General features: G+C 48.2%; 1 protein-coding gene across 1 annotated transcript in view; it reads left to right on the top strand.

Moving 5' to 3' along the window:
- The window catches only part of acap3a (ArfGAP with coiled-coil, ankyrin repeat and PH domains 3a), a 384,840-nt gene that overhangs the window by 247,946 nt on the left and 120,588 nt on the right, over window positions 1-16,306 (top strand). Inside the window, exon 6 of the mRNA XM_063033259.1 lies at window positions 11,501-11,684. Within this exon, the coding sequence (XP_062889329.1) occupies window positions 11,501-11,684 (184 nt within the window). The remainder of the gene's footprint in view (window positions 1-11,500; window positions 11,685-16,306) is intronic.

Raw genomic sequence — 16,306 nt, 5'->3', positions numbered from 1 at the left:
TATGGACTGATCTGTTTCCCCCACCCCCAAAAATATTTCAATGAATAGATGAGGAAAATGCATAGTGTTGTATTTTAGCGCAACATACATCTGTTTATTTTATACGTCATCTGTGCTAGGATAGTAAGGGAGGCTCGGGTGAAGAAGTAATCAGCAATGCAAGATATTCTGCAGCTGCTGGAAATCCAGCAAAATGCTGGAGAAACTCAGCAGGACAGGCAGCATCAATGGAGAGGAATGTTTCGGGCTGAGACCCTTCATCGGGACCCAGCAGTCAGATAGTTTCTAGTCTCCTCTTCCTGTGCTGAAACTCTTCATGGCCCGTGGGGGAGGACCCAGTCCTGCAGAAGGAGATCTTTGGCCCACTGTGCCTGTGCTATCTCTCATGTATGGGCGTCCAGTTAGTTCCATTTGCTCGCTCCCTCCTCATTCTCAGGCGGACTGCTCCTTTCTTTTGTCTGGTTCCTGCTTGAAGGGAGAATTGGCCGGCCTTCGCACTGCGAATTGTGCCTGCTGGAAGGTACTCGGACAGCACTGGGCTCCACTCTTGTACCTTGATGAATGAAAACCTGAGAAACATTCCCTTCCGGCTTTAACGGCATCTTGTGTTTGTATCGTGTCTTTAATGGGTAACACAGCATCGAGGATTTGAGAGGAGCAAAATAAAGAGGCACTGAGATAAAAATGAGAGGAAAATTTGCAGATGCTGGAAATCTGAAGCAACACAGACAAAATGCTGGAGGAACTCAGCAGGCCAGGCAGCATCTGTGGAAATGAACAGATAGTCGACATTTCAGGCTGAGATCCTTTTCAGGACAGGGGAAGGAAGGAGAAGGAAGGGGGAAGACGCCAGAATAAAAAGGTGGGGGAGGGGAAGGAGGCCAGCTGGAAGGTGATAGGTGAAGCCAGGCGCGTGGGAAAGGTCAAGGGCAGGAGAAGGAAGAGATGGAGGAGGGGTCCCAGGGGAAAGTAATAAGCAGGTGAGAAGAGGTCAAAGGTCAGAGTAGGGAATAGGGGAAGTGGTGGGGTGGGGGGAATTTGTTTACCAGAAGTAGATATCGATAATCATACTATCAGGTTGGAGGCTGGCCAGACGGAATATAAGGTATGGCTCCTCCACCCTGAGGGTGGCCTCATCTTGGCACAAGAAGAGGCCATAGACTGATAAGAGTTTAGTCAGAGACATAGGTTTTAAGGAGCCCCTGAATGGGGAGAGGCGGTGATATTTGGGAGGGATTACCAAGGTTTATAGCTAAGGCACAACTGCCAATGTTGGAGTCATTAAAATTAGGAGAGGAGCCGGAAGGAGGAGTTTCTGACGACTAAGGTTATTGGGAAAATTGGAAATGATGATTAGGTGCTGCGGTTTGAGGTCAACAAAAAGATGAGGGGGAAATGCAGGGGCTTGAGGACCCTCACTGCCGCTGTCTGTAAGGAGTTTGTACGTTCTCCCCATGACCATGTGGGTTTCCTCTGGGTGCTCTGGGTCCTCCCACAGGCCAAAGATGCACTGGGTAGGTTCAGTGGTCATTGTAAATTGTCCCTTGGTTAGGCCAGGGTTAAATCGGGGGTTGCTGGGCGCGGCTCGAAGGGCTGAAAGGGTGTATTCCGCGCTGTACCTCAATCAATGGATCACTCAATCAATAGATAGATAGATTCAGAAACAGCTTCTTCCCCTCCACCACTGGATTTCATAGTGGCCCATGAACATCTTGAACACAATTTCATTATTCTTTTTCTTTGCACTATTTAATTACGTTTTGTAGTTTATAGAAATTCTTTCTTTTCAAATCTTTTTATTATTATTATCCAAAATTAACAAGATTACATCGAAGCAGGCAACACTTACAATGTCTCAAGAAAAAAAACATTGTTTTAAAGATTGAAAAAATTTTGTTTTGAAAAAAAAGAGGAAAAAAACCCCTACTAAAGCAAAGAAAAGTGAGGGAAAAAAAACCCATTAGGTGTTCAACCCCGAAGCCATGCGTCATACAAAAAGCTTCTAAAGATAAACATCAAACCGCCAGCAAGGAAAAAAAATGTACCAAAAATTTACAATTGGATCGTGGAGAAAATCTATCAGTTAACTCAAATATAGTTTATAGAAATTCTATGTCCTTTCACTGTTGTGTTGCCACAAAACAACACTCTTCGTGTCCCATAAGTCGGTGATGACAAACCTGATTCTGACTCTGAGGTGATGGGCAAATGCAGACAGCAGAGTTTTGGATGGGCTGAAGGAGGCCGGGTGGATGAGTCATCTGAGCAAAGGTAACAGAAAGCTACTGTTCCTGGTGGAATCAGATCACAGGAGCAGAAAACTGGGAAGTAAAATTCGCACATCAGGTGTTGGGTCTGACACCCCGTGTAACTGCGGGCAACAAGCTTCACAGATTTCTCTTCTCCAGCACACTGTGTATCAGATACGTGGTTCCCAAGGTGCCACCTGGCAGGAATAGTTAATTCTTAAAGGTGACTCTACAAACTCCAAGTGAGACTGTCGAAGGAAGGTTTTACAAGCAGTTAGCATCCCATTCCCACACTGGCTATAATGTGAAGATCATTTTAAAATAATAATCAACACCTGAAGGAACTTAATTGAATAAGGTTCTTCCTTTATTGCAACTTACACTCAGTGGCCACTTTATTAGGTACACCAGCTCATAAATACAAATATCTAATCAGCCAATCATGGGGCAGCAACTCAATGCATAAAAGCATGCAGACATGGTCAAGAGGTTCAGTTGTTGTTCAGACCAAACATCAGAATGGGGAAGAAATGTGATCTTAGTGACTCTGGCTATGGAGTGATTGTTGGTGCCAGACGGGGTGGTTTGAGTATCTCAGAAACTGCTGACCTCCTGGGACTTTCACGCACCGCAGTCTCCAGAGTTTACAGGGAATGGTACGAAAAACAGAAGAGCATCCAGTGATGGCAGTTCTGTGGGCGAAAGTGCCTTGTTAATGAGGAGAGGCCAGACTGGTTCAAGCGTACAGGAAGACAACAGTAACTCAAACAAGCACGTATTACGACAGGGATGAGTGCAGGAGGCCATCTCTCAACGGACAACACATTGAATCTTGACGTGGATAGGCTACAGCAACACAGGGCCGCGAGCATACACTCAGCGACCACTTTTTCCTAAGGTACAGAAGGTCCCTTCCAAAGCCGCCAGTGAGTGTGAAAGTAGAGAATCGTGGAGACAGAGGACAACGTGAAAAGAGGTGGAAAGTAAAGACAATAACACAGATCTGTCGGCAAGGGCTACTTAACCTTTAGTGTGAAAATTCAGATGTTTTGGATGTTTTCTGCACCCTCCTGTCCTCTCCGACAGGTTGAAGTTCTTTTCGGGAACCTGCTGAGGGACTCCTGGTTATGTGCAGTGACATTTACAGATTTACAGCATAGTCCAGTCCCTGCCTGAAGGACCATCACAGGGCTCATCAGCAGCAATTACTGAGGAGGTTTGTGGGGGGAGAGGGGTTGGTTTCCCCCCTCCTGAGACACTTTCTATCATTCCTTGCCCCAAGTGAGATCAGCCATCGCTCATCGGCAAGCATCAGCCTGTCAGCCGGTGGGGGCGGGGGGGGGTGAATCTATTACCGGAGCTTTCTTTGGGTGACCAACCGTCCCACCGGCACCCACGCTGGTCGGGTGGCAACCCCATCGTCAAGGCGCACCCCCTGACCACACCGACCGGACGTTGGTCATTTCCGATAATGCCCCCCTCGCGAAGTTTGGGCCATCTACACCGGTACACCGTTGAGCAGCTTCATAACTTAAAGAGTCCCCCAATATTTTCAGAATGAATATGCAGAAGTGTCATGAAAAAGTGGAAGATTTGAAAGCCTCTCTGGCTTTGCTCGCAGGCTGTAGCCTGGAAATTAATCTAACACGGTGGGAGACTGAATGAGGTTTGACATTCCTGGGAGTTCCATTCCCATCACGTTGCAGTCAAGGAATATGTAATGCTTTATATTTGGAATAAAGTACACCACACAACTTTAACATAGCATTCCTGTTTTTGAAATGGTCCCCTGTAGGTAGGTTTCATCTCTTTCAAGAAGTACTCTTTCAGGATTCGTGATAGTCAATGCAGTATTTTCCCATTCACACTAGAGAGTATTTTATCACTTCCCTACTATTCAGCTGAGTAAATGGGAAATTGGAGAGATCATTCCCTGTTCCACGTAATCCTGTGCCCCGAATCTGTGCTTTGTGAACATTAAGAGGGATACTCTGTGGCTGATTTAATCTGATCTGCTTGTACGTTCTGATAAGCAAACCAAATCAGCGTTTCCGGGAAGACGGTCGTTACCATGACAGCACTGCATTGACTGAGGGTGCCCCAGCAGCTAATGAGGAGGGGCATTGACCTCTGCCCTTTTGCTTTATGCTAATTTCACTCGAGGTTTCAAGCTTATTAAGAGGAATAGATAGAGTGGACAGCCAGTGCCTCTTCCCCAGGGCACCACTGCTCAATACAAGAGGACATGGCTTTAAGGTAAGGGGTGGGAAGTTCAAGGGGGATATTAGAGGAAGGTTTTTTTTATTCAGAGAGTGGTTGGTGGGTAGAATGCACTGCCTGAGTCAGTGGTGGAGGCAGATACACTAGTGAAGTTTAAGAGACTACTAGACAGGTTTATGGAAGAATTTAAGGTGGGGGATTATATGGGAGGCAGGGTTTAAAGGTCAGCACAATATTGTGGGCGTAAGGGCCTGTACTGTGCTGTACTATACTATTCTATGTTCTTATCGGTCAAAGGACTGTTGGTCACAAGCAGAATTTTGTGGCATATCCTCAATTTATTAAGTAATGAAACCTGTTGGAAAAGTCCCTTAAATGAACGTAAGGCCAATGTGATGAGAAGGTCGTTGACAAACTCTACCGCTGATCTGCTGACCTGCACGTCCCATTCACCCGGCAACGTCCCATTCACCCGGCAACGTCCCATTCACCCAGCATGTCCCATTCACCCAGCAACGTCCCATTCAACCAGCATGTCCCATTCACCCAGCAACGTCCCATTCACCCAGCATGTCCCATTCACCCAGCAACGTCCCATTCACCCAGCAATGTCCCATTCACCCAGCATGTCCCATTCACCCAGCAACGTCCCATTCACCCAGCAACGTCCCATTCACCCAGCATGTCCCATTCACCCAGCACGTCCCATTCACCTGGCATCTGCCATTCATCCGGCATGTCCCATACATCCGGCACGTCCCATTCACCCAGCAACGTCCCATTCACCCAGCACGTCCCATTCACCCGGCACGTCCCATTCACCCGGGACGTCCCATTCACCCAGCAACGTCCCATTCACCCGGCACGTCCCATTCATCCGGCACGTCCCATACATCCGGCACGTCCCATACATCCGGCACGTCCCATTCACCCAGCAACGTCCCATTCACCCAGCAACGTCCCATTCACCCAGCAACGTCCCATTCACCCGGCACGTCCCATTCACCCAGCAACGTCCCATTCACCCAGCAACGTCCCATTCACCTGGCATCTCCCATTCACCCAGCAACGTCCCATTCACCCGGCACGTCCCATTCACCCAGCAACGTCCCATTCACCTGGCATCTGCCATTCATCCGGCACCTCCCATTCACCCGGCATCTCCCATACATCCAGCACGTCCCATACATCCGGCATCTGCCATTCATCCGGCACCTCCCATTCATCCGGCATGTCCCATTCACCCAGCATCCCATCTTCACAATCTTAAATTTGCTGCAGGTCTGACATGTTAAGATCCCTATCCATACCTCCATGGACCTGTTCCACCCTACTTCTGTAGCCTCCCCCACCCTTATGGCTAATATTCTTCCCTAATCCTGGTGAACCTCTTCTGCACCTTCTCCAGACCTTTGAGCTCCTTCCTATAAGGTGGAGACCTGAACTGTGCACAGCACTCCAAATTCAGCCTAACCAAGTTTTCATATGGCTGCAACGTGACTTGCCAACTTTAATACTCAACACTGCGACTGAAGACCGCAAGCTTGCCATGTGACCTCTGGTGGTGCATTTGCATTACTCGTTCCAGGGAGCGATAAGGCTGCAGCTCAAGATCCTTCCGCACATCCATCCTCATTAGGGTCCTGTCACTTACTGTGACTGTGACTTTGAAGTAATTGCTGCCAGAGTGCTTCCCCTGACAGTAGAAACTCAGTGTGGCCAGCATCGAGGATGGAACCTTGGTAAGGTAGACCTTTACGCTTACGAATTTGACTCTGCGCCTTCCTCTCTCCCACGTCCGTACCCCGCAGAAGAGATATCAAGGCAAAATGGGCAAGGATTCTTTTTTTTGGGGGGGGGGTGCAATTTTCCACCTCTAATGAAACACATTGGCCTCCAGGGTGGAAGGCTCACGTACCAGAAGGCACAGGAGAAATCTGAGCATCATTGCTAAGAAGGGTCTGTAGGAACTGTCAGGCCAAGGAAGAGATTTGTGGAATGGTTTATCATGACGATTGTTAAGGTGAGCTGTGTGAGTAGGTTCAGGATATTGAGAGGGTGGGTGATGTGAAGGAAGAGCCATATTTGTTCAGCCCCTACCTAGACTAATAACACTGGACAACAAATTCTTTTGCAAGTGTGTTGCTTCCTCAGAAATTTTCTTTGTTTATGATAGACCATTTGAAGTTGAACACAAGTATAATTTCAGGCTATTGGTGTCACATAGGAATTGGAGAAACACGAAATTAACTTTTATTGAATGTAATCCGTTTAATTACATAAAAGTGCTGACACTTTGCAATAGTTCAACTAAGCTGAAAGTGTTTTGTTGACGATTTTGGTTTGTACTCAGTGTCTGAGGCCTCTTGCTTAAGTGTCCAACAATAATCAGCCGGCATTGATGGATTCCAGTTACCCTGATACTGTTTCTCCATGCTTGTCACTGACAGAGGCAAGATTTGCAGGCAAGATGTCTAAATGAGAATGCAGCAAATGAATCTTTAGTGACATGGTGCACTTCAAATATGATGACAGAATATAGTATTAATGGTAAGATTCTTGGCAGTGTGGAGGATCAGAGGGATCTTGGGGTCCAAGTCCATAGGACACTCAAAGCTGCTGCGCAGGTTGACTCTGTGGTTAAGAAGGCATACGGTGCATTGGCCTTCATCAATCGTGGGATTGAGTTTAGGAGCCCAGAGGTAATGTTGCAGCTATATAGGACCCTGGTCAGACCCCACTTGGAGTACTGTGCTCAGTTCTGGTCACTTCACTACAGAAAGGATGTGGAAACCATAGAAAAGGTGCAGAAGAGATTTACAAGGATGTTGCCTGGATTGGGGAGCATGCCTTATGAGAATAGGTTGAGCGAACTTGGCGTTTTCTCCTTGGAGTGACGGAGGATGAGAGGTGACCCGACAGAGGTGTATAAGATGATGAGAGGCATTGATCGTGTGGATAGTCAGAGGCTTTTTCCCAGGGCTGAAATGGTTGCCACAAGAGGACACAGGTTTAAGGTGCTGGGGAGTAGGTACAGAGGAGATGTTAAGGGTAAGTTTTTTACGCAGAGAGTGGTGAGTGCGTGGAATGGGCTGCCGGCAACGGTGATGGAGGCAGATACGACAGGGTCTTTTAAGAGACCTTTGGTTAGGTACATGGAGCTTAGAAAAATAGAGGGCTATGGGTAAACCTAGTAATTTCTAAGATAGGGACATGTTCAGCACAACTTTGTGGGCCGAAGGGCCTGTATTGAGCCGTAGGTTTTCTATGTTTCTATGTTTCATGGTTTTGAATGCTTGAAGCATCCTGTCAACCAGCTGCATGTAGTTTGGTGCTCTGTAGTTACCAGGAAAATTTTCAATAATATCCTTGAAAGCTTTCCATGCGATTTTCTCTGGTCCCACTAGAAGTTCTTCAAATTGCCTTCCATTGATGACCTGTTTGATTTGTGGACCAACAAAAATGCCTTCCTTAATCTTGGCATCAGTTATTCTGACATGAATTATGATTTGAAATAAGAATACAGGTGATTTCAAAACAATGGTGCACGATAGGGACATTTCACGGTGACTTTCATGATCAGCAGCCGAAAATCCATAAGGTAGCGCACAGGTATTCGGGAAGTAGAATCTTCGTAGTCCAGATTAACAGCTTTTGTTTTGGACAATCTCTTTCTGTAAGCAGGACTGCAAAGGTTAGATGGAGCAGCCATCAGAATGACTCAGTTTAACACCAAGCAGCCCAGAGGGCAGATATTAACAGATACAAGCTTCCTGCTGCTGTGGTAACCGTGCTGACTGCTTTGGGGTATCCCCAGAGATGTCAGTGAAGGGACATTTCCTCAGGTGGGTGCAGGCTGCACCTGCAGTGTAGTCAGCCCTTGCTGTGGATATAAAAGTCTTAATGTAGCAGGAGGACACGTACCAAATGATGAAGGTTAAAAAAAGACGTGCGTTTATCTATCACCTTTCCATTAACTGAAGTACCAATCAACTGTTGCACGGAAATACAGTAGGCAGTGCATACATAGCAACGTGTCACATTGTACAGATTGCACGTTTTGGTGATATTGGTTTAGGCTTGGCAAGGATTTCTCAAATAATTCCCCATCTTATTGTTAAACTAGTATTTTTTTTCTGTCGGAGCATCGGTGAGGGTAGAAGGGGCTGCAGTTTAAAATGCCCTCTGTGAAAATGATTCCAGGATTCAAATATAATTCTAGAATCGAACGGCTTGTCAGATGTACAACGTTTGATGGCTCTGGGCCTGAATCCACTCGGATTCAGAAGAATGAGCGGAGACCTCGTTAAAACCTATCGAATGGTGAAAGGTCTTGATGGAGTGGACGTGGAGAGGATGTTTCCTAGGATGGGAGAGTCTAGGACTAGAGGACACAGCCTCAGAATAGAGGAACAAACTTTCAGAATGGAGATGAGGAGGAATTTCTTTAGCCAGAGAGTCGTGAATCTGTGGAATTCGTTGCCACAGACGGCTGTGATGGTTGGGTATATTTAAGGTAGAGGTTGACAGATTCTTGATTAGTCGGGGCATGAAGGGATATGGGGAAAAGGCAGGAGATTGGGTCTGAGAGGAAAAATGGATCAGCCATGATGAAATGACGGAGCAGACTCGATGGGCCAAATAGGCTAATTCTGCTCCTACATCTTAAGGACTGACAACACCATCCAGTACATTTCCTGAGTTATCAGACCTGAATTGGCAGAATACCTTGGTGAGTTTACTTAGAGGTATGTGGAGTGCAGTGAGTTTATCTGAGTGCTCATGAGTGGGTTTGTCACAATGAACACTCATGGTCATTAGTCCGGTCTTGACCCCTCAAACAAGGACAGGGAATGAAAGGAAGCGGAAGCTGCTGTCGGCCACAGGGAGAACTGTGGATTTGCTTCATTCATGATGTCCTTAGAGCCTCTGACTACAAAAGCTTCGTTTGTGTAGCCGGCAGAATCAGATCATTGTGAAACCATGAGCTATGCCACAGAGGGCCACAGACCACTTTAGGTTGGCAGAGAGTTTTCCTGAGTGCTTTAATACAGAGAGTGCTTATTTTGAATGCAGACTCCTGTGCCAGAGGCTCAGTGTGCGAGAAACTGGCACACATTCTGTGCAGAGCAATGTCATGACCTTATACATCGCCATTTGAATGTTCTCCACTGACAGCTGCAGTCTTCAGCAGTTTTTTTTTGATCCTCAAAACTGCATCCAAATTATAAACGCAAGATGGTGGAAATCTTGAGCAACTCCCACAAAGTTGGGAGGGAGGAGAAGATGGCGACGCGACGCAGCGCGCGCGGCCATTCCGAATGATATCGATTATGTGTAACTAGGGGCCGTGCACAATCCGGATTTGATGGAGACAGCTGTGAGAAGTGCAGAGGAACATCCGGAGTAACTTCTGAAATGCCTGCTTCGCCACCGCTGCTACAGCGCGATCGAGAATCTCCGGAGACGAAGGCCCCAACTCCTCGGCTTTGCATATCACCTGTTGCCGGGGCTGGGGTCGAAGCGCTCGGCAGAGATGGTACTCGATGCTCGGTGTCGGGAGGTGGTTGGAGGCTCGGAGTTTTTCGGACAGATTTGGAGTCGGACTGTGGTTGGATGCTTCCGGGATGCTGCATCGGCAAGTTGGCGGCGCTGGAGGTTCACCATCTGCGTGAGATAATGGGACTTTCGAGAGACTTTGAGACTTTTACTGTGCCATGGTCTGTTCTTATCAAATTATGGTATTACTCTGCAATGTTGTAACTATATGTTATAATTATGTGGTTTTTGTTAGTTTTTAAGTCGGTTTGTCGTGTGTTTTCGTGATATCATTCTGGAAAAACATCTTATCATTTCTTAATGCATGCATTACTAAATGACAATAAAAGGGGACTGCGTGTCCTCATAATCATAACCATAAAGTCCCGGAGGAATTCAACAGGTCATGCAGTATCTATGGAGAGGAAGAAACATTTTGGGCTGAGACCGTTCATCAGGCCTGAAGAGGAAGTGGGGGGCAGGAGGTGGGGGAGATGGAGTACAAGCTGGCAGGTGATAGGTGAGACCAGGTGAGTGGGAAGGTGGATAGGTGTGCGGGGGAGGGGAGATGAAGTAAGAAGGAGCTGGGAGGGGAAAGGTGGAAGAGGTGAAGGGCTGGAGAGGAAGGAATCTGATAGGGGAAGGGTGGACTGTGGGAGAAAGGGAAGGAGGACAGGTACCAGAGGGAGGTGATGGGCAGGTGAAGAGAAGATAAGGGGTAAGAGGGGAGATAGAATGGTGAATGGGAAAAGAGAGGAGGGGGAGGGGGGGAGAAATTACCAACATTTATAGTCACCAGTTTGGAGGCTATCCAGACGGACTACGAGGTGTTGCTCCTTCAATCTGAGTCTGGTCCCATCTTGGCAAACCCTAATGCTTCTTTCCGCAACTCACTGCAACTCACAGACTCGAAAGACACTTAGAGAGGCACAGGAAAGGTTTAGAGTGGGCGTTCCCAACCTTTTTTATGCCATGGACCAAGACCATTTAGCAAGGGGTATGTGGGGCCCAGGTTGGGAACCCCTGGTTTAGAGGGGTAGGGCCAACCTTAGACAAGTGAGGCTAGCTTAGATGTGAATATTGGCATGAACCAAGTGGGCTGCAGAACCCTTTACCACGCTGTATATCTCTAAAACTCCATGGCTTTAACCTCCCGTCTCCCCATGCACACCCTGTGATACTAGTATTCCACTTCCTTCCCTTCCAGCTGACCAGTGGTCTGTCTTTGAACCATGTTGACAATCAATCCCACAGGCTTTTTGACTGGGTGGGGCTTTTATCTGTCCCCTCCTGCTGCCCCCTGAGTTACTTCTGTCCATGATCACACTTGCTAAATCACATCAAACTCACTCCATCACTGGAGGGGAAGTGCAGCTCCTGCTCTTGTGCTCGTAGCTGCTGCAGTCTGTTTAGCAGATGGGTCATGGTGCCTTACAACACCCTCGCCCCTTTAAACTTCCAGCTTAACCTTGTGCTTCTTTTCTTTGTCGCAGGGATGTCCGCAAGTTCAAGGAGACCAAGAAGCATTTTGATAAAGTCAGGGAGGACATGGACCTGGCGTTGATCAAAAATGCTCAGGCCACCCGGAACAAAACCCATGAGGTGGAGGAGGCGACTGGGACGCTGACCATGACAAGGAAGTGCTTCCGGCATCTGGCGCTCGATTATGTTCTCCAGGTGGGTGGAAAATGAGGGGGCTTTGTGCTGAAAGTGGGAACCCTACCCGTCTGAGGGATAAATTTGGAAAGTTAGAACAGTGAACGTGACAGACCCTTAGTCCCGTGAAGTCGCCCCGAGCTTTTAACCCACCCTCCCTTCCCACATAGCCCTCCATTTTTCTTTCATCCATGGACCGATCGAAGAGTTTCTTAATTGCCCTGTAATGTGAGACTAGAATCTGGAACAGAGAGAACAGAATGCTGTGGAAGAACTCGGTTCCTATTGGGTTGTAGGCTGTCCAAACAGAATATGAGAGACTGTTCTTCCAGTTTGTGTTTGGCCTTTCTATAGCAATGGAGAAGGACAAGGACGGACAGGTCGGTGTGGGAGTGGGAAGGAGAGCTACAATGGCACAGAACCAGAAGCTGCACATAAGAACATAAGAAATAGGAGCAGGAGTCGGCCATCTGGCCCATCGAGCCTGCTCCACCATTCAATAAGATCATGGCTGATCTGGCCATGGACTCATCTCCACCTGCCTGCCTTTTCCCCATAACTCTTAATTCCCCTACTATGCAAAAATCTATCTAGCCTTGCCTTAATTAGATTAGATTAGATTCAACTTTATTGTCATTGTGCCGAGTACAGATACAAAGCCAATGACATGCGTTTAGCATCTGACCAGAAATGTAAAGAATAGTGTTATTTACAAAATAACTGTGAATAAAAAAGTGCTGCAGCACACAAATATAAAAGTACTGAGACAGTACAATATGGGTGCAATACTGCTTAGTGCTGTGATGTGAGGCTCAGCAGGGTCACAGCCTCAGGGAAGAAGCTCTTCCTGTGCCTGCTGGTGCGGGAGCGGAGGCTCCTGTGGCGCCTACCGGATGGGAAGGAGAGTAAAAAGTCCATGGTTAGGGTGAGATGCATCCCTGATAATGCTTTTCACCCTGCCTAGGCAGCGTTTATGGTAGATGTTGTCAGTGGTGGACAATTGGGTGCTGATAATCCGCTGGGCAGTTTTCACCACACGCTGGAGTGCTTTGCGGTCCGATACGGGACAATTGCCATACCACACTGAGATGCAGTTGGTGAATATGCTCTCAATGGTACAGCGGTAAAAGTCCGTCAGTATCCTGGGACAGAGGTGAGCTTTCTTGATGCTCTGCAGGAAATAAAGGTGCTGTTGTGCCTTTTTGATCAGGATGGAAGAGTTCAGGGACCAGGTGAGATCCTCAGAAATGTGGACACCATGGAAATTGAAGCTTGATACACGCTCCACTACAGCTCCGTTGATGTAGATGGGGATGTGAGTGTGGCTCCTAGCATGCCTGAAGTCCACAATGATCTCTTTGGTCTTCTGGGTGTTAAGGGCCAGATTGTTGTCGGCACACCACACAGCCAGGTGCTGAACCTCATCCCTGTAGGCCATCTCGTCATCCCCTCTGATCAGACCAACCACCGTGGTGTCGTCTGCGAACTTGATTATGGAGTTAGAACCATGTGTAGGAACTTCGGAGAAAATGTATTTACTGAGGTAGCCTCCACTGTTTCATTGGACAGAGAACTCCACAGATTCACCACTCACTGGGAAAAGCAGTTCCTCCTCATCTCCGTCCTAAATCTACTCCCCCCAACCTTGAGGCTATGTCGCTTAGTTCTAGTCTCGCCTATCAGTGGGCACAAATTTCCTGTCTCTGTCTTATCTATCCCTTTCATAATTTTATAAGTTTCTATCAGATCTCCTCTCATTCTCCAGAAGCTGGAGATGGCTGAAATGAGTGCAGGAGCTCTGTAAAGTGGCCGCTTCGTTTTATCCTGGATTCACCTAGATAGAGAAAGCCATATCGTAAATGCAGTAAACCAAAAGTTTAAAACTATCAAGAGTAAATTTTATTACCAAAGTACATATGTGTCACCATATACAACCCTGAGATTCAATTTCTTCCAGGCATTCACAGTAGAAGAAAAATACAGTAAAATCAATGAAAAACTACACATAAAGACTGACAAACAATGAGCAAAAAAAGACAAACTGTGCAAATAAATATATACCGTATTGGCCAGAAGTCTTAGACACATATAGATACGGCTAGTGTGGGGGGGGGATACACCCCAGGTAGGTGGTGGAGGGGGGAGATACATCCCAGGTAGGTGGGGGGAGAGGTACACCCCAGGTAGGTGGGGGGGGAGATACACCCCAGGTAGGTGGAGGGGGGAGAGAGACATCCCAGGTAGGTGGGGGGGGGAGATACATCCCAGGTAGGTGGAGGGGGGAGAGACATCCCAGGTAGGTGGAGGGGGGAGAGACATCCCAGGTAGATGGAGGGGGAGATACACCCCAGGTAGGTGGGGGGGGGGAGATACGTCCCGGGAAGGTGGGGGGGGAGATACACCCCAGGTAGGTGGAGGGGGGGAGATACATCCCAGGTAGGTGGTGGAGGGGGGGAGATACATCCCAGGTAGGTGGGGGGAGATACATCCCAGGTAGATGGGGGGAGATACATCCCAGGTAGGTGGGGGGAGAGAGACTTCCCAGGTAGGTGGGGGGGGGAGATACATCTCAGGTAGGTGGAGGGGGGAGAGACATCCCAGGTAGGTGGAGGGGGGGGGATACATCCCAGGTAGATGGAGGGGGAGATACACCCCAGGTAGGTGGGGGGGGGAGATACGTCCCGGGAAGGTGGGGGGGGAGATATGTCCCAGGTAGGTGGGGGAGATACATCCCAGGTAGGTCGGGGGGAAGATACATCCCAGGTAGGTAGGAGGGATACATCCGAGGTTGGGGGGGGGAGATACATCCGAGGTAGGTGGGGAGGGGAGATACATCCCAGGTAGGTGGGGGCAGATACATCCGAGGTAGGTGGGGGAGGGAGATACATCCCAGGTAGGTGGGGTGGGGGAGATACATCCCAGGTAGGTGGGGGGGGGAGATACACCCCAGGTAGGTGGGGGGGGGGGGGAGATACACCCCAGGTAGGTGGGGGAGATATATGGGGGGAGTCGCGGGGTTCATAGATGAATTTGACTGGAAACAGCCTCACAATGCGAAGGGTCCCACGACTGGCGGTGCACTCCTGCACCGCTCAGACCCGGCAGCTGCACCGGCCTGTCGCTCCCGGCTGACGTCTGGGCTCAGAATGACCGGATGGGGGGCAGGATGGAGCCCAGTGTGAAGGTTCCCCTCCGGCTGCAGCCAGAGAGGTAATTCAGGCCATAGTGATCAGATACTGATGAAGGCTGCCATTTAAAAAGCCGAGTTAGTATGGCAGGAGACGAGAGTGAAGGAGCTCGGAAACTAAGGAACAAGTTAAACTGGTCGGCATGTGGCTGTAATTTCAAATTCAAGCAGAACTTCCTTTGATCGACTGGAAGTATGTGAAGAGGAATGCCGAGAGCCCAGTGACTGACGCCACGGGTACATGACCGTGATGTGTGAGGTCCAAGGTACAGCCCATCTCACACCGCCTCCCTGCATGGGCTTACCCATGCCCGAGAGCGTTCCAAGCTGAGCTTTGGCTGCACTTCACCGCCACACACTCCCTGTTGTGCAGATCTGGGCTGAAACTGGCCCAGCACAGTCACTGAGCACTGCTGAGCACCTGTTGCCTAAAATCCAAGACGTCCAAGGGGCTCTGTCAGAAAGACCTTTGCTTACCATTCCTCAGGAGTTCTAATGTCTCCTAGTTTAGACCTTTGATGAACTAGTCACCATGTTTCACCTATCACCTTGTTTTTCTCCCTCCTCTCCCCTCACCTTTTAAATCTACCCCTCATCTTTTTTTCTCCAGTTCTGATTAAGGGTTTCCGCCCGAAACGTCGACTGTATTCTTTTCCATCGATGCTGCCTGACCTGCTGAGTTCCTCCAGCATTTTGTGTGCGTTGCTTTGGATTTCCAGCATCTGCAGATTTTCTCTTCTTCACCGTGTTACCTCTTGGGGAGGTGGATCGCTTTGAAATTAGGATGCCCTCAAGATCGAGACTGGAACTAAATCAGCGCCCTGCCAAACCTAGTAATCCTACTGTTGAGCCAGACAAGTCCTCAGCACTTGGCCAGAGATGACTGAACACCCAGCACGTCTGCAAAGGCACGGACCTGTCAGGAGGAGTGCTCTCCGCTCGGATTGTCCAGTAAACTAATGGCCAGAAGACAACTGAGCGCTCTCTGCGCCGGCAACCTTAACCATCAAATGTGCTACGTCCCTTGAGGATGATAGCCTGTGAACTTATCGTCAGGTGCGCCGAGTGTCTACAGCTTGGCTGCATGAAAGAAGCATCATTTTTATTTGAATATGCCCAACACTTAGCGAGCCAATAAAAACTTCGCTAATAGCGATTCTGAAAACGGAGAGCTTCTTTATCGCAGAGGTTGTACGTTCTGGTTTTTGGTGTTATGCCTCGCATTACCACATGATGGCAGCACCTCTACACGTTCAATGACCCTTCTTTGAAACTCATTCTACATTCCCAATAGACATTTTAGTGATGAACATCAAAAATACTATTAAACGCTGAGGTATTTTCTCCCAGATCGAGGAGCATGGCCTCATTTAATAGGGATATAAAATCAGCCCCATTATCTCTGACATCCTTCCACTTTTCTGATGACCTCATTGAATTGATTTTCCAGTAATGG

This window comes from Mobula hypostoma, chromosome 25 (assembly GCF_963921235.1).
Source record: "Mobula hypostoma chromosome 25, sMobHyp1.1, whole genome shotgun sequence".
NCBI classification, from domain to species: domain Eukaryota; kingdom Metazoa; phylum Chordata; class Chondrichthyes; order Myliobatiformes; family Myliobatidae; genus Mobula; species Mobula hypostoma.
Note: the sequence above shows the minus strand (reverse complement) of the source record. Positions and strands in the feature narration are given on the sequence as shown.